The following is a 22,357-nucleotide window of genomic DNA, read 5'->3' on the forward strand; positions in this document are numbered from 1 at the left end:
CTAATTTTATTTTTCTGTCTATAAACGCATCCAAAAAAGATACCCTAGCGGACATTGATGCTTAACAGCTCTAAGTGTTATGGTAGCTACTATGAGATAACAAGGTAAGAAAGGTACTTGACAGGTGCCATTTGCACTTCTCAAATTGGCTGTTATGAAGTAGCTTTCATAGAAGATATGATGACAGACCTCATAAATTGGCTGTTATGAAGCAGCTTTCATACAAAAGATGATGATAGAAGATTTCGAAAACTCCCCAATAATAAACAAACCAATTTGATTTCGACTTTTTAATTATAATTATTCTGAGTACCAATTGTAAAACATAAAATTATTTCTTGCCTAATCCACATAAACTTGAACTTTTCAAGAAGAGAACTTTCATGAACTTGGAACACATCAACTGAGAGACTTCTTCAAGTTTCACTACTTATAAGTTAAATTCATGGTAGTGTAATTCTAGGATGCCAGTTATTACGATAAAACTTGAAAAGAGCGAGATTTGAAATTATAAAAGCAGCATTCGAGGTTTCTCAAAACTCTATGTAACAGCAAATGTTAATCTAAAAGCATGAAATCAACATGCTTCTACACATGCGCAATTATTAAACAATATTACAAGCCTGGGAGAATCAATTTAACACATAAAATGACTTATCGTTCACCTGAATCTCACTCTCTAGCTATGAACTTGACATATCACACATCTCGACTATCTTCTCATATAAAGTTATCATAATTCCAGTAGTTCGATTTTTATTAAGCGTGTACGTGTACAAGCTCAAAGAAAGTAAGTTAACTGCTGCTTCTTTCTTGAGCCTCCTTCTCCATACAGTTCATTCCACTGCTTCAGTTCCCCCATTATAGAACCTTCTTGTGCGAAGCTTGCTGCAACCTGCAATAAAATCATTTACAAAGCAACAAAACAAATATTATAACATGCTGCCAAAACATAGTGCCATGCCTAAACAAATTCGTGAAATTTTCAAACAAATAGTCTTCAGATTGAAGGGATGATAATAGGCGTATGAGAGGCTAAACAATAAGTTGGACATTTCTAAGGATGGTTAAACCTCCTGCTTTATGTTAAGAGAATATTTTCAGAAAAAAGGAAAAGAAAAGGTAATATGACAAGATTTCCCAGGCTTCAATCATTTACCACAAGTAGAATGGTTTCCAACAGACGCAAAGGATAGTCTTAACAATGAACGTCTCCAGGAGTTGTTGCTATCTAGTTGAAAATTTTAAGTCTTTTAACCTAAGAGCAACATCTGATAAAATTGTAGCATTTGTCATCTCATCGACTCATCCCTTAAGAAATTCTGCTAACCATGTCGAAATTTCTGAGATTATCTCACTCACATTTTATAGGTTCAATTTATTTTTCCTTCTGAATTCAAAAGTAAGATGCCCTTAAACAAAAGTACCATAAGAATCAGTATGTACGTGTTCAGTAACTAGTGATTTATACTTAAAGAAAAGCTATTTTTTTAATCTAGAGTTTACTGAAGAAAGAAGCAGTATAAAAATGGACTCACTTGATTCTTTGCTTGCCTCATGTCTTCCATTGACAACGGCCTAAGAGTTATTGTTTCATGCCCATCATCTTCTCTCACTTTCGAAGTCTCCGCTGGATTTTCTCCTGCTTCAGTTTTCTTCCTCTCCTGGAAATCCAAGTTATAAAATTTTAAGACAATTGTCTAGGTTTGCCTGTTTGCCAAGCCTATCATAGTCAAGAAGATAATTTTTGCACTACCCATTTATGTAACCATCAGTTGATAACTTCCTGTACTAACTCCAGAAGAGAGGACAATCTAATTTCAAAAGACAACCAGCAAAAAGGAGAAAGACAGGAACTTATGATTGTCTTAATATCAAGGAATTAACTAAGAATGGAAGAATAAGACAAGAAAGATAAACTCACATTACTATGTTTGGATATAGAGAATGGGAGATAAAAGAAGAGAAGAGTATAAGAAAAAGAAAAAGAAAAAAAAGTCTCTCCTCTGTTTGGATATACGAGTGAAAAAGAAGAGAAATGAGAAAATTTGGGTTTTCTCTTCTTTTCTCTCCATCTCTCTACTTTTGCTCACTTTCTGTCCTTTTATTTTTTATACTCTCCTAAAAATTCTATCCAAGTGAGAAAATATTTCTCACTGCTAATTTTCTCTTCTCCTCTCCTATTCTCTCCATCTAAACATGGTCGACTAATAAAAGCAGAATTTCAAATAGCAACACAATTATAGGAGTACATATTTATTATTTTAAATAATTGTAGTGAAATAACAGGTAGAAAATGTCACCCCTAACTTTTCATGCAAAAAGATACGACGAGAAAATTACTAATGCAAGAGACTCTTTTCCAATTCTCATAGCTAGACAGAAAATGATCTAGTGTCAACCCACTTTCTTAGCCCCAGCATGGTGATCAAAGAGCCAATGTAACTATAGAACAAATCCAAAATTTATATGCTAAGCAGATGAATCCGAAAGGTGAAAAACAAATACCAGTTCCTTGAGTCTTTCTTTCTGGATTAGCTCCCTAACAGGACGATATGCTGCTGTTGTGCATAAGTTCTGCTCTTAAAAAGTCACCATTATTAGATTTGATGATCATCGCTAATTCCTTATCCAATTTAACATGATACAAACCTTTAGATCGCTACCACTGTACCCCTCGGTTATGGTTGCAAGCTCCTTGTAATCAAGTCTTCCATCAACCTTCTCTTTTGACAGAAGTGTCTTCAAAATCAGTTCCCTACTCTCCAAGGATGGTAAGCCAACCATTATTCTACTCGCAATGGAAGCATTAGTTTAGTTAGTCTCCTTTCTATGGTGGAACATGTATATAATATACTATTATTATCATTATAATTACTACAATATAATAACTACTACTATTACTAGATAGATAGATAGAGAGAGAGAGAGAGAGAGAGAGAGAGAGAGACCTGCGCTCGAACCTCCTAATAATTGCCTCATCAAGATCAAAAGGTCTGTTTGTTGCTGCAAGAACAAGAATTCTTTCCTCTGGCTTTGTCAAGAGCCCATCCCAATGGGACATAAACTCATTTTTTATCTTCCTCATTGCCTCGTGTTCTCCAACCCTACTTCGCTGTCCAAGCATGCTATCAACCTCGTCGACAAAAATAATAGTTGGGGAAACCTTTGCAGCCAGAGTAAACAAAGCTCTAACATTTTTTTCATCTTCTCCAAACCATTTTGATGTGATAGTGGACATCGAAACATTAATAAAACTTGCTCCGGCTTCATTTGCTATGGCCTTGGCAAGCATAGTCTTCCCAGTTCCTGGAGGCCCAAATAGTAATATTCCTCTACAAGGCTTCAGTAGACCCCCTATAAAAAGATCTGGCCTCCGAAGAGGAAGCATGACAAGTTCCTCAAGGGATTCTTTGATATCATCTAAGGCGCCTATATCATCAAATGTTACTCCAATCTCGCTGGCAGGGATTACCTCTGGTCTAATACGCTTTTCAAACTCATTGTCAGGAGCAACTTCCTGGATACAATATAATACTACTTGATAAATTAAAAATAAATCAGCTGCAAATAATTTCTGTGCTAATAAAGATCCAAGAACAGTAACTTTTGAAAGATAAGTAAACAGGGAATTCATGTACTAATCTTCTAATCCAGATCATGTCTTAAAAACAAGTGGTCATATTAAATTAAAAGGCTCAACTATAAGAAATTGAAATTTAATTTAGTCAGGAATTCGAAAATAGAAGAAGAAGAAAATAAATCATCTACTTCTTTCAGTGCCATGAAAGGTAGAAACCGACAAAAATTAAATAGAAAAAAACCACCCAACAGATGGGCATGACCATATAACTAGGAAATCAACACTTTTATCATTGGGTCTTCACATTATTTAGATCAAGAAGCTTTATCAAGAAGAAATTTCTGGCCCTAGAGATAAAACACTTTTTTTCCCTATAAAAGAGCATGATATTCAAAAGGATAACAGACTAGCAGTACTTCTCTATTCTTTCTGATGCTTCAATGTCCCATTTCTTAGGAGAAGTGTTTTTTTCACCCCTTACCCAATAGAGAACACAGAATAGCACTTTCGGATCCACATATGGGTTTCTAGGAGACACCAAGTATGGTTAAACAGAATAAATGGTTCAAGATAATTCATGGTGATTGATAAATGTTTCCTTTACATCCCAACTTGATTCATGATCCATATCCAAGTCCATCCAAGCTCTATATGTGAATAGTTGAAATTTCAATATTAGCAAATCAGTCAGTCAAAGAAAGGTATCATAAAGAGATGAAAAAACTTACAGGTACTTTAGGAAGTGGAGATGAAGTATCCTTTTTCACCACTGGGACTGATTTTTCTGGATCTGTTTTGATTTCAGGGGGTGAAACCTCAACTTTTGTCTTGGATTTTGTAGCAGCTTCAACATCACCATTTTTAGCTACCTATAAATGCATAAAAGGAGAGAAAAGTTAGATTGCAGAAAAAAGAAAAAAGGCATAGTATGTTCAGTTAAACAAACCTTTGATGAATCCATGCTGGCCTCCAACTTCAAAGTATCCTTTCCACTTAGCTTGTTCACTTGAAAAATATCTAATGCATGGGACAAGCTGTACAAATAAAAAGGACTTAAGAGAAGAAGAAGGTCATAGAGTCACCAAAAACTAAATAATCAGAAAATTGTACCGAACCTCTTTGAAGATATAACTAGTTTTCCATTTCTGTACTCAGGATCCTTGTTGTTCATCAAATGATATGAAACGGCCGACACAACAATCTCTTCAATGTACTTACTGATAACCATTGTATCGGTTAGGCAAACCGAGCTGAAATCATCACAATCAAGGTCATTTGCTGCTAGTACCTCTGTGATGTGATTTCTGTTATCTTGAAATTGAATCATTTTCATGTCTTCTTCTAGCTGCGACTTCCAACTGACAAGGTGGGTCTCATCTTCTGGCTGCTTAATTTCTATATTGTAAGGAAATAAAATATTAAGCCTTTCATCCACTTCTGGGCAGTCGCTGTCGACTTCTGTTGTCCTTGAACCAAGCACAAGTACTGGTCCTTGTAGTTTTTTCAACAGTTTCTGGAACAAGGTATACATTCTCTGGGATTTAAGAATAAGTTTCTCAACATCCCTTATGTACAGAATAATGGGAGTCTTTTTGGATACGCACAGCAGAACCTGGACAGACAAATCTCCAAATTGACATATTTCTCTAATTTGATGATAGTGATATCTGCCATAATAGCTAAGATCATCAGATATCACTATCATCATATGACAAAACCTACTATGATTTTAATCTATGTTATAGTAAGTAATCAAGCTAGCACTACTACTAGTCTACTACATCAAAAAGGAAGTTGTCATACAAAATAGATGACAGAAAACATATCAAAACATAAGAACTTCATATTTAAAAAGAATAAAGCATAAAGCTTATTGATCATAAGGCTTGGTTGTTGTTCATATGTGCTGATACTTGGATTTGGGTCATTTATTACTTTCAAGTACGTATAGAATAAAGTACCAAACATAAATCACTATTTAAAATTTTCTCATGTTGTCCAAGAGTGAGATTATAAAACTAAAAGCCTTAACGCCTTTTTAGCCCTCGCTTATGCCTTCGGTATTAGAACACTTATTCAAAGAGTAGAAAGAGAAAATACTCTTTATTATTCTCATCTTGGGATGAGTTTTTAATGGATATCAAGAAAAATTGATTATATAAAAAAACGTTAGAACTTCTCCCAATGTTTTACCATAAAGTTTCCAGCCAAGATACATATATAAATATGTATGCATGTATGTATGTTTCTAAGATTAACATACATATGTAGATACATAGCAGCATTCACTTAAATATTCATATTCAATAGCAGCATATTATTGTCAATGACAAGAAATGACTAATGATGAGGCTGAGATGGTCATATAACTGAAAGTAGACATACCTTATAAACTGACTGAACCAGAAGTTTTTCATCAAAAGACCAGCTACAGGTGCGCTTGAGAGGAACTGCAATTCACTGAACTATAAGGACTGTAGAAGATGATGGTGCATAAGAACAAATCTATAGGTTCATGAATATCAGGCATCAAACACTATATAAATGTAATAGAAATAGTTTGTCGACAACTTCCAGCTTTACGCAAAACATAGACAAAGTTAGTTGGCTAGGATAGAAAAGATCTCCAAAGGTAACTAACATGTCATCTAAGGGCATTGTGCATCAAGATTCAGGACCATAATGTTTTGATCTCTTCAGAGTTCAGACACATCAGACAGTTTTATGAACATATTCTCCTTTCTCAATACACATTAGTCAGAAACAGCTTTACCAATTTAGAGAAGTATATATTTAAAGCACTCGGTCATTCATTCTAAAACAACCAACCAAACTTCTAGAATCAAATGCTATCATGTCATTCTTACTAATTCCTCCTATCTTGCACTTCTTTTACCCTTCTCCCTCTTAAGGAAATTTCTACTTGAATCTAATTATTCCGTCATATTGATATACTATTAATGATTTCAGTGATATGTCTAGGCCATAGTCCAAAGTTTCGGTTTCGGTTTAATTAAAACACGAAATGTTTCAGTAAATTTCGGTTGGTTCGGATCTAATTTCGTGGTATCAGTTTTGATTTTTTTTATTTTATAAATAGTATTTTTTATCTTAATTTTTTATGGCATCACACAAAATCTAATAGTATTTAAGCAATGAGGTTGATATTGAGTTAGGTACAAGTTAGATTCACGTCAAATCTAGCTTTGAATTTTAAACGGAGATATTATACTTACATCCCTTGAACTATCATATTTTTTCACATATACTTTTGGAATTTTTTTTTCACCATATACATCCCCAGAACAACTTTTTTATTTATTTAGGGGTTTGTATAATTTTTTTTAAGATCAAGAAGATATACGTGAATACTTTTCTTAGATCAGGTAATAAAAAAGTTTTGGTTAGATGCTAGTTTTGGGGTTTGTATTGGGTAATAAAAAAGTTAAGAAAGTGTGAAAAACAATAGTAGGAGGTCCAAAATAATTATTTCTTTAAAATATATATTATAAAATATTATTAGGGTTGTTTTGGCTAGATGCTAGTTTTGGGGTCCAGATCCTGATCAGATAGGAACAAAGTGCGAAATGTTTCAGCAATGAAACTTCAAACTACGGTCCAGACTATCTGAGCAATTTTAACAATTAAAATTTGCATCCACATTGATATTTGTTTCTCTTCCAAGCACTCCAAAAAATGAACACTTTGTGTAAGTTAACACTACTAAATATTTGATTTCAATGAAGACACTACACTTACTTTCTCAAAAAAATATTCACATCGGAGTTACTAGTTGCCATCTCTTTCACATAACTGCTTAAAAGACAGTGAACAGAATAGCAGCAATAACTTAACAAAAATTATGGACACGAAAAGATTCAATGAGCCAATACATAGGTTTACAGCACTACAATAGTTGCCAAAAGTTTGAACTATGTTTGGTAATAAACATAATAAGAGTAAAAATACTAAAAAATTAACAATGTAATAAATGACAGACAACTCCAACAATAATAACAAACTATTCTTTCATTCTAATATAATTAAAGAATCATAGTTATGTTAGGCCTAATGCATGGGCAAGAAGTACAACCTGGATTAACAGGAGGGCTTTGTGATGCTAGGCAACTCATATCAGCTGAAGCAGAGGCATTCCTTCGGAGTTTTGGCATGCTATAAGTGCCCTCTGATCCCCTAAAGGTAGAAGAATAGGACCTTGGATAAATACACTATAAGAAAATATTGCTTAAAAGTAATCGAGGGGTGCTAAATTGTGTTCTCATTTACTTTGACATGATGTCTATCCCGCTGCTTTGCCTGCGCAAGGATCCTGTGAATGACATTTAAGTTCGATAATAAAGTGTTAGATAACTAGTTAATAAAAATTAAATTGTTAGGTAGTGGATCATCAATATATATTATGGCTTTAACGTGCCCCCTCATGTGCAGCCTCTAGTATCATACACAGACAGATAATAAATAACAAGATGTGCGGCCCATGATACCGCAAAACTATAATTGAGGAAATAAAAGTTGATTTCAATCTCCACAATTATACAAGTTGATTTCAATCTACAACTCTTGATTTCTTGGCCATAATAAATATTTACATACATTAACATTTGATATACTACTCTTAGTTCATTCAACATAAACAATAAAAGAGAGAGGAAATAAAATCAACCATATAAAGCTCATAACTTGAACTAGAAAGTCAGCAACAAAATTTGCTTTCAGTAGTACCTTTTGTCTCCTCCTTCTGAGGAAGGATTGAAAAAGATTCAAGTAAACCAGACATCCGTTCTAGCGTTGCTTCTGAAATAGATCTTTTGAAAGGCTAAAAGGGGGAAAAACCTGAATTAGAGAGAATCGTTTAACCTAATTTTTAAGGCCTCTAGGAGACAGCCTTATATGTCCCATTTACACTGGGGTTAGCAAAGGCCTAATATAGCTGATACAAAGATAATGAAACCAGAAAAAAGAAACTGCAATAATATTAAGCAACCATATGATCCAGAAATTCATGGACCATAAGATGGATAAAGAGCTGCATATTGTGGCATTAAAAGACAATGACAAAACAAAATGAAAAGGAAATAAAGACCAACATGACACCTCTTTATCAAATGTGAACATCAAGAGAGGAGGTGGGAATGTGGGAGTTAATTCCATCTTAAGAACAAAAAGATTTACAATCTGAAATTGCCAGGCAAAATAGGAATCATAATCAAGGAACTTCAAAAACTTTGGATATCATAGATTCTTACAGCATCAGAGCTTCTGCTGCCATATTTGCTTTGAATCTGTAAAACAGTGTCATTTCTTAGGAACAGAACTTAAACATCAAAATCTAATGACAGAACCAGAGTTGCTGAATCTACTCACTTTAAGTGAAAAATCAGTTGCATCCAGCAAGAGTAACTTGGTCTCAAAATAGTGGGCTAGTGCCTTTGCAAGCATCTGCTGGTAAAGCTCTTCAAAAAGGTATTAATAGTTACTAACAAGTAGATATATACAAAACAGCCATTTCTTCATTAAAGATTATCTTTGTCATTATTTTCAAGTTGTCTACCTGTAGGACCTGAGAGTAAAATTGCTTGACTTGCTGGAGAAAGGTTTCTGGTGTACTTAGAAAATTCAGCATGTTTCAAGTGAACATAAGCTGCACTGGTCAATACAACACGAGTCTGCTCACTGCCATTCACATTAAGGAGGCAAAGACATCAGAAGAAAAGTAAAAGAAGGAAAAGGACAGGCTTTTCTACCTTATTATGGTATCCCATCCAATGTTATAATTACGCTATAAATTTAAACAAATAATTTTGACTAATTTTGACAATCAACAAAGACAAAAAGATGACACATAATGAGGTTGACTTTAATTTGGTTTTCCAGGAATTGAGCAATTATCTGCTTTCAATATTGTCAGATTCTTTATATCAAAAGGCATAACCATTTAAAATCATATATTGAGAAATCCAGATATTATTGAATACCCTGACAGAAGACCAGAAACTTCAAAATAAAGAATGCAGGTGGAATCGAGGGCAACATAAGATACTGTTCATACTCTACAAAGATCTGCTAAGATTTCTACCTTCAGTTTATAGTAGGCTATAAATGATTGGGCAACTTGGGTCATTCAATAATTAGGAATACTAAGGTCATCAGGAATCTTTAATTTCTTCAGCAACTAGTTACAAGTTCAGTGAAATTATCGTAGCTTCCCTTAAGCACCGCAATATTGTGAATCCTTTTCTAGTATGAACTATGAAGTACCCAATAGAGGCCTAATATGGTGGCATAAAAAAAGTAAGTAAAATCTGCACTGGATATAAAGCCAGAATCAAATGTGGAAAAGTATAATCTGCACTGGATATAAAACCAGAATCAAATGTGGAAAAGTATAATCTGCACTGGATATAAAGCCAACATCAAATGTGAAAAAGCATGACGGATATATCAAATTACTCTTTATATCTTCTTCTCAGCTAAATTCCCTAAATTATCAGGTCCATTGCTGATTCCATCATTCGAGGTAGATCAACGGAGAACCAAGATCTCAAGCATATCATTGCACACATTAAGATTATAACCCTCAGAATTAAAAAACAAAACAAGCAATCATTTCTCTCCTAACCTAGATAATCTGCAAAAAGTTGATATCTTCCCCTTAAACAAAACAGAGCAAAAGAAAATTTTCATATTGAAATGCTCGAACTTGGAGGAGTGAGGACAATCACTCGAACAGTTCTAATCCTTATTACAAGAATTTAACCCATCTCGATCTACCACCAAGATCACACCAGAAACCCAACACAATATTGATAACATTTTAACAAATTTCAGAATACAGCCTATTTAAACTTCAGTTGACAGAACCCCTTGATCCTAATATTAACCAATAGGTGATTACTAAACACCACCATAACAGTAACCTTTCCCATGAACTAAACAACATGTTCTCAAGGACAATTCTGAACAAAACTAGAATGAAACCTGAAATTTCAAATAACCACAAAAAGTTTGCACCGACTATATATCGGCATCAAATGTCAAGTGTATCCTTCGTAATTTTATTGAGGATTCTAATAAATCCCACACAAAAAATCCCATTTTCCAAGAACTCAGCTATCCTAGCACGAATAAATGCATCAAAATAAAAAAATAATCGAAGAAGTAATCCTCTTTCTTTTTACCTGAGGTAATAAGGAAACTCATCGAAGGTAACTTTGCCGTCCCTCCCATCCACGACCAACCGCATCAACTCTTGCTCCATCCTCTCCGCCGTGACGCCCGACGAAGTCCTCGTGGGCCCCACCCACCTCCCGACAGTTTGTCCGGAGGCCAACCCTAACCCGACACCGACGCCGAGCCCGATGCCGAGCGCTGACATCAGCACATGCTTCTGCTCCATTTCCTCCTCCTCCTCCCACCAAAAACCTAAAAGCTTCTCCTCCTCCCCTTCCTTGATTCCGATCAATAAGATCACCGAATCCTATGGGAACAGAGGGATTAACGGAGGGATCCAGAAAAAGAGAACGCCACATAGAGAATCACAGCGCGATTCGATAGCAAAGAAACGTAAACATACTCTTTTCTTGTCTTTCTTGCCGCCTTCTTTGCTTCTTCGTCGTCTTCTTGCTTCTTTCTCCGAACTTCTCCTCCCCCTTCTTGAGTCAGAGAAAACAAAAAAAAAAGATCAGAAAAACTCTTTAAGAAAGAGAGAAATTTGGAGAAATCCAAAACGAAAGACGCATACGTACTCTTTTTCGATCTTTTCTCACCTTCCTTCTCACTCTCTCCTCTTCTTGTGCTGTCGCCTGTCGTTCTTTAGAGAGAGAGGGATTTATATAGGAGCGGAGTTCACGGATCGGAGGGTTAGTTTTAGAAACGATGAGGGTGTCGGGAAACGAACTCCGATGATGAGGAGGGAAACGGTTTTCCGACCGGAATGCTTGCGTACTTCGCAGCGCTGCCTCGTTGGTTGGTTTCGGGAGAGTTCGTATGACACGATGCCGGGAAGCGGATTCCGTTGTGTTGCTACGAGAGTTCGAGGGCGGGATCTTTGACGTGGAGTTGACGGTCGTTTAATTGGAACTGCTCAGGGTGGAGCCCACTAAAACCGCCACCCCATATGTCCATACGGCTAGTCGTAATGGATACCAGCCTTTTGTCCTTTTCTTTTCTTCATAAATTATGTAAAATTAGAGAAAAGTCTAAACTACTAGCAAAACAAGTCAATTAGGATTCTAATTTACTATGACTACGTTTTGTGTGCAGTATAGATGTCTAAAAACTATATAAAAAAAATATAGTAGTATAATCCTTGTAACAATATTCAAGTGACGGCACTCTTACCCTGTTCGCTGTTTTACAGGTAAATCGTATCAACGGATACGAGGCAGCCAACGGCGGCAATGGCTGTGGGCTTTCTGGGATCTTTTTGCCGGGAAGCAAATCCAGTGGGTGTACGAGCGTTGGTATCTGATCCATGTCAGATCTAGACATGTCTAACCAGGCGACAAGGACTATGCAATCGGCCTAACGTGGCTTACATGCAAGACGCTTAGGAATTGAGAAAGTTTGGAGGGCCCCAGATCTATCAACGGCCAGCGAGTGTTAAAGTGGGTGCTACCGTACGGGCTCTTCGGCCCAATGGCCCATTGGCCATTCTAAGGTCTAAACAATAATGCCATTTAATAGAGCCCATGGGTCAATTAGACCCATCTCCGTTTTGGACGGGACCCTCACTCACGTGCCTACCACCGCGACCTCCTGCATGCGAATCGACGAAAGTATTTTCGTAATTAGCAAGCAAGCAAGCGAACGGAATGCGTAGTTAGTCTTGTAATATGTATGAATCTCACTAATTATGATTAGTTGTTATTATTATTATTATTATTATTCAAGTAAAGAACCTGTAGGCTAGATTTAAGTTGGACAAAGTGCAAATACTTTTTTATTACAAAGACATTTAAATGTCGTAACATAATAATATTTTCATTAATCAAACTGTAGAAGAATCCATCATCGTGCCTAATCGGAGCTCCAAGACGCCCAGTTAAAATTCTAAATTGGTATAATACCCTTTGAACATCAAAACAATTTTTGTTTGCATCAAAGTTTTTTTTTTTTTTCTATAAATTTCTGCCTGGGATCGACCCTATAATTTTTTATGTCCCAGAGTGGTAACTCCCAACTATGCCGGCCGGTAAATTTTTGATTTCGATTAACGAGCAAAAGTGGTGCACCGGCACCTTTCTAAATCTGATTGTCGTCGTCCGACCAAGATATGATTTTGATAAATCTAGGCCGCACACGCATGGTTAAAGGATCGCAATCGACCGCGTGGATTACCCCCACAATCGCGGAAGTGTCGTCCTATCACCGCTTGAACCTCGCTGGAACTCCTCCCGCGCGATTCAAACCGCTGGGTTTAGGTTTAGGGTTTCCAATTTAATCGGTAGGGCCGGACTCCGGAGTGAGGAGAGCCACGAAAATTACGGATTTAGAACGACAAAGAAGTTTCTCCGGAACGAAGCCGAGCTCGAGGTGGATTAGCTTCTTCCCATAAAAGGAAAGAAGAAGAGGGCAATGGCTGGTAATCCTTGGGAGGTTCCTAGTCGAGTTAGGGGTTTTCACCTCCACGGGAACCACCCAAACTCGTCCCCATGTAATCGCATTGCTTCGCTTGGGATCTTTGAGTCTGTTCTCGAATCGAGGTAATTACGTTGTCTAGTGTAGCTCAAAATGACACCTTGAGGGCTGCTTCATAGAAAATTTTGTTGATTAGGTACTGACATTTTTGGATTTGAATCAATTTGAGGGCATAAAATTTTCAAAATTCCACTTTATTCCTATTTCTTTCGAGAAGACTTCTTGTTTTTTCTACTGTTAACAAGAGGGATTCGTTGTTTTTATATGTGAAGCGGTTGATATTTGTCTCCAATAGAGGATTATTTATTTATTTATTTATGTTTGATGATGGTCCTAACTCTCCTTTTATAAATTATAACGGGGTATAAAATAACAACTGAAACAATTGCCAGCACATGGTCTGCTGCATATTTATCTTGCAATCCCACTAACATGAGAACATCTGGATGTTCTTCAAATTCTTCTAATAAGTCTCAGAATAGATATTTGGCAATTCTCTTTCTAGAGTTGAAAGAGGATCCATTGCAAGCCAATACTTTTCTCCCACATAAATTTTCTATTAGTTTATAGCTCTTTTACTCAGCTAGGTTGGTGGTACGCATTACTCTTTTGTTTATAGCTTTCCTTCGTCTATGTGGACGAGTTAAGCTATTTCCTTTCAAGGGCTTAGAGGAGTTCTTACTTTAACTTCTCTGAGTTGCTCTTTAGATTCACGCTGAACTTTTTGCCATTTTAGATATATCTTCATAATTAATACATTGCAACATTACACCATTTATTCTCTCCCTTCTGAAAGATAAATACTCGATAATTGTTCTGTCTAGAAACAAGGTGATGTTTCACAGACTGATTGCGGTTGCTCTTTTTGATTGGCTAACATTGTTCCTATTCCTTAAAGAATTATCTGATACTTTTCATGGTGCAGGGTCATATTACATTATGGAAAACAAGGGTGCCAATGGCTCAACAAAGCAGGGCTTGTTGGAAGAACTTCCATCTCTTCTCAAATATGTCCGATCACAAGTTGCTGGTTTTGATATCAGTCCCAACCCTTCGGAAGAAACCCCAACTCCTCAAGTATGTTAAACTTGCGTTTGCTTTGTAGATTTTGTAACAATCTGGAAATTCCCTAGTGTACTTCTCCTTCCTTTGAATCCTACGTTTCTCAAACAACGTGGATAATTCAGGGGGTTTAGTGATGGATCACGTTTTGCAAGCTTCATGATTACTTTTTTCTGCGTCTTCTGGAGATTGTCAATATCCAGGCTCCAGTCTCATTAATCCAATATATTTTGTGCTTAAGTTTTTATGATTATTAAAGTACTTGTTAAGTTTTTATTCAGGAGCCAGAGATGACAAAAATTCAGAGTCATGAGAATGTGGTCTGCACTCCATCAACAAATTCGCCCATTCAAGTGACCGAATCCCATCATTCACATTCTGTTTCCATTAGCATGCCAACATCACCTTGTGGACCTTATATAGAAGAGAATGAAAAAGGCGCTCTCCTTAGGAAGGCTATAGCAAATGGCACTACAGGAGAACAATATTATCCTATGAATTTGAACACGGAAGCAAAAAATGTGATGTTTCACTCCCAGCCCATTCCAACAGGGAATCTGCATGCAAGGACAGATCCTGATAGGAACATTCTGAATTTTCCAAAGAGCCAAAGGCCACCAAGGAACAACAAGCTGAGGGACAAACGCTACGATTCCTTCAAGACATGGTCTGGTAAACTTGAAAGACAGATAACAAATTTACGGGGAAAACCGCAAGATCCACAGGAGCATATTGGTTCACTAGTTCCAGCACCCTCCCCCCTACCGACAGTGGATCGTTTCTTTGATGCCTTACAAGGGCCTGAACTTGACACACTTAGGGTGAGTATTTGGGTGACCTCTTTAGTTACTTCTATCATCTGTTTATGTATTTCCTATTAACTTATCCCGTTTGCCTTTCAAACAGTGAGGCATTATTTTGATAAAATAAACATAATAAGATATGTGAAACAGTGTTATATTATGGAAGATTCCTTTTCCTAATTTGTGTACTCTTTGGAATCAAACCCTTGATAGATGTATTGTTGTAACATAAGACTACCATGATAGCTGGATTCCCACATCAAGGAAGGAAAGGCTTTGAATGTGATTATCTATCCCTCGTTTCAACTTTTATGTAAACACCTGCGGCAAAACTAACCTATCTACTTTACAAGTTCCTGATGCATATACAAACATCACTATCTCACAAAGTTATCATAATTACTCTCTTCATGGTGACTTTATTTCTTGTTAAGGCATATAGCTCATAACTTTCTATTGGGAGTTTTCTTGCAGGCATTAGAGCAGTTGGTTCTTCCTGAAGATAAGAATTGGCCTTTCCTTCTTCGCTTTCCAATATCCTCCTTTGGTATATGTCTAGGAGTGAGCAGCCAAGCGATCTTGTGGAAGTCGTTAGCAACATCTCCCTCCATGAGATTTCTGCATCTAAGCGGATCAATCAATTTTGTTCTGTGGTGCATCTCCATTGCATTGACGGGCATTGTGTCCTTCATTTACTTTCTGAAAATCATATTTTATTTTGAAGCTGTCCGCCGAGAGTACTATCATCCTATTCGAGTCAATTTCTTCTTTGCCCCATGGATAACTTGCCTCTTTTTGGCCCTTGGACTTCCACCTTTAGTTGCAAATAACCTGCATGGTGCTCTGTGGTATGTATTCATGACTCCAATCTTGTGCCTTGAGCTTAAGATATACGGTCAATGGATGTCCGGAGGTCAGAGGAGGCTTTCGAAAGTTGCCAATCCATCAAATCATTTATCTATTGTGGGCAACTTCGTTGGTGCATTGCTGGGTGCAACAATGGGACTTCGAGAAGGGCCCATCTTCTTCTTTGCTGTCGGATTAGCTCATTATATTGTACTATTTGTAACTTTATACCAGAGGCTTCCAACAAATGAAACACTACCAAAGGAGCTTCATCCAGTGTTCTTCTTATTTATAGCAGCACCCAGTGTTGCTTGCATAGCCTGGGCAAATATCACAGGAGAATTTGGTTATGGCTCGAGGATTGCTTACTTTGTTGCTCTGTTCCTCTATATTTCTCTGGTAAGTATCTCCCCATGTTACCAAACCAGTAGCTTTTGTTGTTGTTCTTAAAAGTATTCTGTCACAATTTGCATATCGAAGAATAATTGATCAGTTCAATGACAGAAAAAAGAGAGCATATAACCATATAATTTTGGAGTAGGAAAATGAATTCCTCTCTCCAAGTGCTACCAGTAGCTCTTGGCCATTTATAGTTGTACAGTTATATAATTAGGTAATGGAATAATCTATTGTTCCAGATCTACAGCTTAGATTGACATACTATATAATTGTCATAATTTGTTCCTGGTTTGAGTCGCTCAACAGAATATGATTGTTTTTCTTTTTTCAACAAACAAATTTGATCATTTTCGGGGTTAATACAAGTACCAATATATATATATATATATATATATATATCTTGATTTCAGTATCTAACTACTTTTATGCATCTTCATGTGTCTTTTGCAGGCCGTTCGGATTAACTTCTTCCGTGGATTCACGTACTTATTTTCTAACTTCTTCGATTATTAATCTTTCTGGTACTGTCTTGTTCTCCTTAGTATATGTGGCATATTCTAAAGTTCTCTTATCACCTCCACAGATTCACACTAGCATGGTGGGCATATACTTTCCCCATGACTGGTGCAGCTATTGCAACAATCAAATACTCGTCCGAAGTGAAGAACTTATTTACGCAATCGCTATCTGTTGCACTCTCTGGCATCTCCACCTTAACAGTCACAGTGCTGCTGATCTCTACAGTCATCCATGCTTTTGTCCTCTGTGATCTATTCCCAAATGACATCTCCATTGCCATTACTGAGAAAAGATCAGATACAGCCAAGATGCATGCACATACAGAGATAGAGAGCTCAGACACTGGAGACACATAAAACCATGTGTCTCAGAAGATGCTAGCAGGCATTAGTTATCTTCGCTGTTTATTGTGCAGTTGAACCTTTGTCTCATGAGGTTAGCAATACCACTAAATCTAAGATGGTATTAGTATTGGCATTTTTATTGGCTGAGACAGCTCTGGAGATGAGGATTGCATCATAAAGATGTCGCATTTATGTCTATCCGGTTCAAGGAGATGAAGGATTTTATCATGTGATTGGTTGAGAAAGATTATCCAGTGAAAGTGTTAATGTTACTAGAGTGATTTGTTCGTATAAAGAGTATTTATTTATGGATTAAACCTCTATCTTATAATTAAATGCTTAGTTATATACATTTTGATCAAATTTTGTATAAGATAAATTATGTGATTAATTTTATACAAAATCATATTACAGATGAAGGGATGTATGCATATTTTCTAAGCAAGATTTTTATTAGTAAAATATAACTAAAATATCCTACTATGTATCTAACAGTTTTCCACTTTTCATTTTCCTTTTCTTCTACCAATGTGTAAAATTCTTTCTTTGATTTCTACTAGTGAAAAAATGATTAATCGGCCAGAACAATACTTTCTATTATGAGTGCATTTTAAATTGACCTTATTGACTATAGTTGTTTACGGTTTAATAATCAAACATAAATTGTAATATGCACTTATTTAAAATAATTATTATAGTTTTATTCACTTTTTACAACCAAATAATGGAATATAAATAAAACCATAGAGGTACTTAATTTGATTTAAGAAGTGCACATAAATTTATCATTAGAAAATTTATTCACAAATCAAAAGTTTTTTTATAAAAAAGCTCGTAGTCTAGAGTAATTTATTAACATACAAGAATTATAACGATAAGGCATGATACACAAAGAGTAGGTGAGATAGAGCGACGACTCTTTAACACAAACTCTATACTTAGTCTATAATAAATAACACTATAGTTTAAACCAGATAATCAAGTCTTAGGGCACAGCACAACACAATAATAAGAACGGCCCAAGTGATTCTCACGAGAAGAGAGTCTCAAGTTCAACATTATCAACCAGTTCAGCAACTTAAGACATAACTTTGAGAATACACAAAGATAAGAGATCAAGGATATAACCCACCTAGAACACAAATTAAATAAAAACTTTATGCATCATAATACTGTTGTTACAAAACAACAGGGACCACTAACAAGTACAACATTTGTGTCCACACAAATGCAGATACTGGCGAGCACATATTACAATTGTGAACAAGTCTTAGACCCTCATCCCACCCAGAGGGGGTCTCATCACTCGGCCTAGCAATAAGGTCTGTCGACCGAGAGCACTATTGAGTGAGGGAGGGTCTACGATGACAGAGCTACCATGCTAGTAGCAGATCGAATGGAGAACCAGCAAAAAGGTGGTGACCAAGCTCGGATTCGGCGAGGAGCAACGGAGGAGGAGAGCGACTAGTCATGAATATCAATAAAAAGTAAAGTTTATTAAGTTTATTGATCGCTAATTCAAAGAAAAACCTCGTAGCGTATGATTCCCTTGCCACCCCAAGGCAGAGTCAAATAGTCAATGGTTAATAAAATGATCATCCACTTTACTCCAAAACTAACGGCCTGCACCTCGCCGGTGGATTTCGACCGCATGATTACATTCCTCGTTCCAGGTTAAACATCACGAGCGTGACACGTCTCTCTCATATGCGTCACTATAACTCACCGACACTTGTGCAGGCCACTCGAATCCAACGGCCAAGATCTAGCGTCACGATTATTAGAGCACCCCCGTTTGTGTCCTCTCATCCTAGAGGAAGCCACGAGCCCACGATATAGATACCGAAATGATCGAAGACAACTATTTCCAGTTGTGTTTTGGTGGGTCCCACGCGAAACAAGAAGAAGGCGAGAGGGGGAGAGAGACAGAGGAAAGGAGCCATTTGTTTCTCGACCTCTCCTCTCGAGCGTAGCAAAGTATAGAGAAAGAAGAGAGAGATATGCCGGGTAGCCAAGATGGACGGCTGAGATTATCCAAGATGGCAACCATCCACGGCTGTGCACAGGCCGGTGACCTCCCGGGGCTTCAGAAGAAGTTGCAGGAGAACCCATCTCTCCTCAACGAACGGAATGCCGTGGTACGACCCTTCTCTGATCCGATTTCTCTTCTTGTATTAAAGTGATCCATTTGCTTCTTCTTTTTCTTTATTCTGTAGATAAAAATCCAATTTTGATCGGTCTTAGTGGTTGTGATGCTTCGATTGGATTTTGTGGATTTCCACGGAGCTTTATGCTAATTTTTCGAGTTATTGTCATTTGATTCAGCAAATGGTTTTGGTTTCCTTCGTTGATTTCATCTTTTTATTCTTGGGTTCTTTGTGCTTCTACCTTGGTCTTCTTTTCTTTTCCTTTTCTTTTTCCGTTATCATTATTCTTGAAATAAATTTTGGATTTCTTGATTTTTAGAGTGTAATTAGCTCACCTTTGCGTTTTTTTTCTTCTTCTATTAAAGTGGGATTGCTTTCTTTCATCGATCCCGTTCTTCTTTTGTTGTGGTTTAATCTTTCCTTGAATTTTACATTAATTTGTTGGTTATCCCTTTTTGTTGAAGTGGGTACCCCTTGAATCTCCCAGCTATGTTTCTATGCATTTAGTTCATTCCATTACTTCTAAACATTGACTTTTTCCTTGATGCACTAATATGCTCTTAGCTGACGTATTTCTTGTTTGCATTCATCAATTAATACGCATTTATATCTATTAGATTCATGTTTAGATCCTTAATTGTTACCTGCAGCTCACATTCTTTAATGATCTTGTGTTGAATCCTACCAATATTTGTCATTTGATCTTTCATCTTGCAGATGTCACAAACACCTCTCCATGTGGCGGCTGGCTATAATAACACAAATATAGTCAAGTTCCTACTTGAGTGTAAGGGCCCCGAAGTGCTTGAGCTTGAGGCAAAGAACATGGTAATTCGAGTGCAACTTCTTCTCATTCCAAGTTTGTTCTTATTCTTACGCCTTGTCAAAACAAGCTTTTGACTTGCCAATTATTTCGCATGAACTATTTTATAGTATGGAGAAACACCTCTGCACATGGCGGCAAAAAATAGTTCTTGCGGGTCTGCAAAGTTGCTTCTTGAACATGGTGCTGCTCTGGAAGCAAAAGCCAATGTAAGCCCTATCTCACATTTTCCTCTTTGTTCCTGTTAGGTCGTAATTGCAACTCACTCTTTTCTGTTATTTTTTGTTTGTCCCAGTTTTATTGTGAATTTTGAAGGTTATTTAGATCGTATGTTTTATCTTACTGCAGAATGGTATGACGCCATTACATTTGGCTGTTTGGCATGCATTTCAAGCAGGAGATTGCGATACTGTGTGCATATTGCTGGGATATAATGCCGATTGTAGTGCCAAAGATGATGTATGCTTTGCTTAACACATGCCTCGGTTGGACTGTTATCAAATACCATTGGGTGGAAATTAGTGTAAAATGATTTTATCTTGTTTACCTATATAGGAAGGCAAAACCCCTTTAAATCATCTTCCTGGTGGTCCTGGCTGTGAGAAACTGCGGAGGCTCCTTAGTAGGCAGATGGAAGAACAAAGAAAGAGAAAAGCTCTTGAGTCATGCCGTGAAGGAAAAGCAATGGTGGAGTTTGAGAAAGCAATATCAAACATAGTTGGGTTAAAAGAACTCAAAATGCAACTGCGAAGATGGGCCAAGGGAATGCTTTTTGATGAGAAGAGGAGATCCGTGGGCTTAAGTATTGCTGCTAGAAGAGCTCCCCATATGGCATTTCTTGGTAACCCTGGAACAGGTAATGGAACTTCCATGGTTGTGAAAAGTTATACATAGAACAAGACTTTGTTTTATCTTATGGATCTGAATCTTCTGGTTGCTTCTTTAAGAATGATAAGTTAACCTTTCAAATTTGATAGGTAAGACTTTGGTTGCTCGAATCCTTGGCAAGCTTCTTCATATGGTGGGAATTTTACCTACTGATAAAGTAACTGAAGTGCAACGAACTGATCTTGTGGGAGAATTTGTGGGCCATACTGGACCAAAGACAAGGAGAAAGGTACCTATCTTTCACACTATGTTAAGATGCTAGCATTCTTCAGCTTCTCATCAAAAATTTCTTGGTCATCATTTCAGTTACCGCAAAATTCTTTTAATTAGCTGCAAGTGTATGGTGCACTCCTTATCCTTACCTGTGTACTATATTTAACAGATTCAGGAAGCAGAGGGAGGAATTCTTTTTGTTGATGAAGCCTACAGGCTGATACCAATGCAGAAAGCAGATGACAAGGACTATGGCATAGAGGCCTTAGAGGAGATAATGTCGGTAATGGATAGCGGGAAGGTCGTAGTCATATTTGCTGGCTATTGTGAGCCAATGAAGCGTGTTATTGCATCAAATGAAGGTTTCTGTAGGAGGGTGACAAAATTCTTTCACTTTGATGACTTCAACACAACTGAACTCTCAGAGATTTTACACTTGAAAATGACTAACCAAGACCAGAACAGTTTACTTTATGGGTTTAAGCTGCACTCATCTTGCACCATCGAGGCTGTGGCAGAACTTATCAGCAGAGAGACCACAGAGAAGCAGAGGAAAGAGATGAACGGGGGTTTAATAGATCCGCTGCTTGTAAATGCTCGCGAGAATTTGGATCTTCGACTTGATTTCGATTGCATTGATCCCGAGACATTGGTTACTATTACAATGGAAGATTTGGAAGCTGCCCTGTGCCAGCTTTCAGGTCAGCATAGTTCTTCTCAGTAGTTTAGAATGACTTCAGATCTAGTGATCTGCATATCCGTTGAATTCAAAGGGTTTCGGCCCCAATTTATAATCTATTTTTTTAGTATCCTATTCTTTTCCTTGTAGTAGCAAGGAGGGTTGTGTCATAGTCCTTGATGGATTGGATTTTTAACATTAACAGACCTGATATAGCCTTTTCTCAAGTCTTGATTGATAGATGTGGTTACAGAGCCTTTTCTTGAATTCATATTTTGGCTGCATGATAATAAATGTGAGAGTAATAACTTATTGTTGCATAACATTCGTAGAACTACATCTGGATCTCCATGTCGTGGTTCCACTACTCATTTATCTTATTATAAACTCC

General features: G+C 36.9%; 3 protein-coding genes across 7 annotated transcripts; 2 read left to right on the forward strand and 1 right to left on the reverse strand.

Moving 5' to 3' along the window:
• Positions 1–558: 558 nt before the first annotated feature.
• LOC140792333 (uncharacterized) lies at positions 559–11,644 on the reverse strand. 5 transcript variants are annotated; one of them, XM_073143276.1, is made up of 18 exons: positions 11,371–11,644; positions 11,178–11,256; positions 10,783–11,081; positions 9,156–9,277; positions 8,969–9,057; positions 8,851–8,886; positions 8,327–8,420; positions 7,871–7,913; positions 7,677–7,777; positions 5,969–6,033; positions 4,699–5,195; positions 4,530–4,617; positions 4,312–4,452; positions 2,952–3,520; positions 2,653–2,791; positions 2,509–2,577; positions 1,539–1,664; positions 559–895 (listed from the first exon to the last, which is right to left on the reverse strand). In XM_073143276.1, exons 3-18 carry the CDS (start codon positions 10,998–11,000, stop codon positions 782–784), a joined length of 2,511 nt encoding a protein of 836 aa, XP_072999377.1. In that variant the 5' UTR covers positions 11,001–11,081; positions 11,178–11,256; positions 11,371–11,644; the 3' UTR covers positions 559–781. The 5 variants fall into 5 exon arrangements, with proteins under 5 accessions (XP_072999377.1, XP_072999376.1, XP_072999380.1 ...); XM_073143275.1 differs by having other exon boundaries at positions 11,350–11,644; XM_073143279.1 differs by having other exon boundaries at positions 8,969–9,043; positions 11,350–11,638.
• Positions 11,645–12,792: 1,148 nt separating this feature from the next.
• LOC140791984 (S-type anion channel SLAH2-like) lies at positions 12,793–17,370 on the forward strand. Its single transcript, XM_073142731.1, has 6 exons — positions 12,793–13,308; positions 14,169–14,320; positions 14,587–15,126; positions 15,583–16,353; positions 16,804–16,835; positions 16,937–17,370. Exons 2-6 carry the CDS (start codon positions 14,183–14,185, stop codon positions 17,226–17,228), a joined length of 1,773 nt encoding a protein of 590 aa, XP_072998832.1. The 5' UTR covers positions 12,793–13,308; positions 14,169–14,182; the 3' UTR covers positions 17,229–17,370.
• A 1,658-nt stretch (positions 17,371–19,028) lies between these two features.
• LOC140791985 (uncharacterized) lies at positions 19,029–22,193 on the forward strand. Its single transcript, XM_073142733.1, has 7 exons — positions 19,029–19,354; positions 20,081–20,191; positions 20,297–20,395; positions 20,535–20,645; positions 20,742–21,042; positions 21,164–21,303; positions 21,457–22,193. Exons 1-7 carry the CDS (start codon positions 19,217–19,219, stop codon positions 22,009–22,011), a joined length of 1,455 nt encoding a protein of 484 aa, XP_072998834.1. The 5' UTR covers positions 19,029–19,216; the 3' UTR covers positions 22,012–22,193.
• Positions 22,194–22,357: the final 164 nt, after the last annotated feature.

The sequence above is a fragment of the Typha latifolia genome, chromosome 7 (genome assembly GCF_019914945.1).
Source record: "Typha latifolia isolate L0001 chromosome 7, TyphaL0001v2, whole genome shotgun sequence".
In the NCBI taxonomy this organism is placed as follows: domain Eukaryota; kingdom Viridiplantae; phylum Streptophyta; class Magnoliopsida; order Poales; family Typhaceae; genus Typha; species Typha latifolia.

What these genes read in the sequence shown, in the direction of transcription:
- LOC140792333 (XM_073143276.1), bottom strand. Translation starts at nt 11,000, where the DNA reads ATGGAGCAGAAGCATGTGCTGATGTCAGCGCTCGGCATCGGGCTCGGC. An exon ending in TTTACTCTCAGGTCCTACAG is followed by an intron (nt 9,058 to 9,155) that starts GTAGACAACTTG and finishes ACCTTTTTGAAG; the next exon opens with AGCTTTACCAGCAGATGCTT. An exon ending in ACAGTGGTAGCGATCTAAAG is followed by an intron (nt 2,578 to 2,652) that starts GTTTGTATCATG and finishes TTTTAAGAGCAG; the next exon opens with AACTTATGCACAACAGCAGC.
- LOC140791984 (XM_073142731.1), top strand. Translation starts at nt 14,183, where the DNA reads ATGGAAAACAAGGGTGCCAATGGCTCAACAAAGCAGGGCTTGTTGGAA. An exon ending in AAGAAACCCCAACTCCTCAA is followed by an intron (nt 14,321 to 14,586) that starts GTATGTTAAACT and finishes GTTTTTATTCAG; the next exon opens with GAGCCAGAGATGACAAAAAT. An exon ending in CTGAACTTGACACACTTAGG is followed by an intron (nt 15,127 to 15,582) that starts GTGAGTATTTGG and finishes GTTTTCTTGCAG; the next exon opens with GCATTAGAGCAGTTGGTTCT.
- LOC140791985 (XM_073142733.1), top strand. Translation starts at nt 19,217, where the DNA reads ATGCCGGGTAGCCAAGATGGACGGCTGAGATTATCCAAGATGGCAACC. An exon ending in AGCTTGAGGCAAAGAACATG is followed by an intron (nt 20,192 to 20,296) that starts GTAATTCGAGTG and finishes ACTATTTTATAG; the next exon opens with TATGGAGAAACACCTCTGCA. An exon ending in CTCTGGAAGCAAAAGCCAAT is followed by an intron (nt 20,396 to 20,534) that starts GTAAGCCCTATC and finishes ATCTTACTGCAG; the next exon opens with AATGGTATGACGCCATTACA.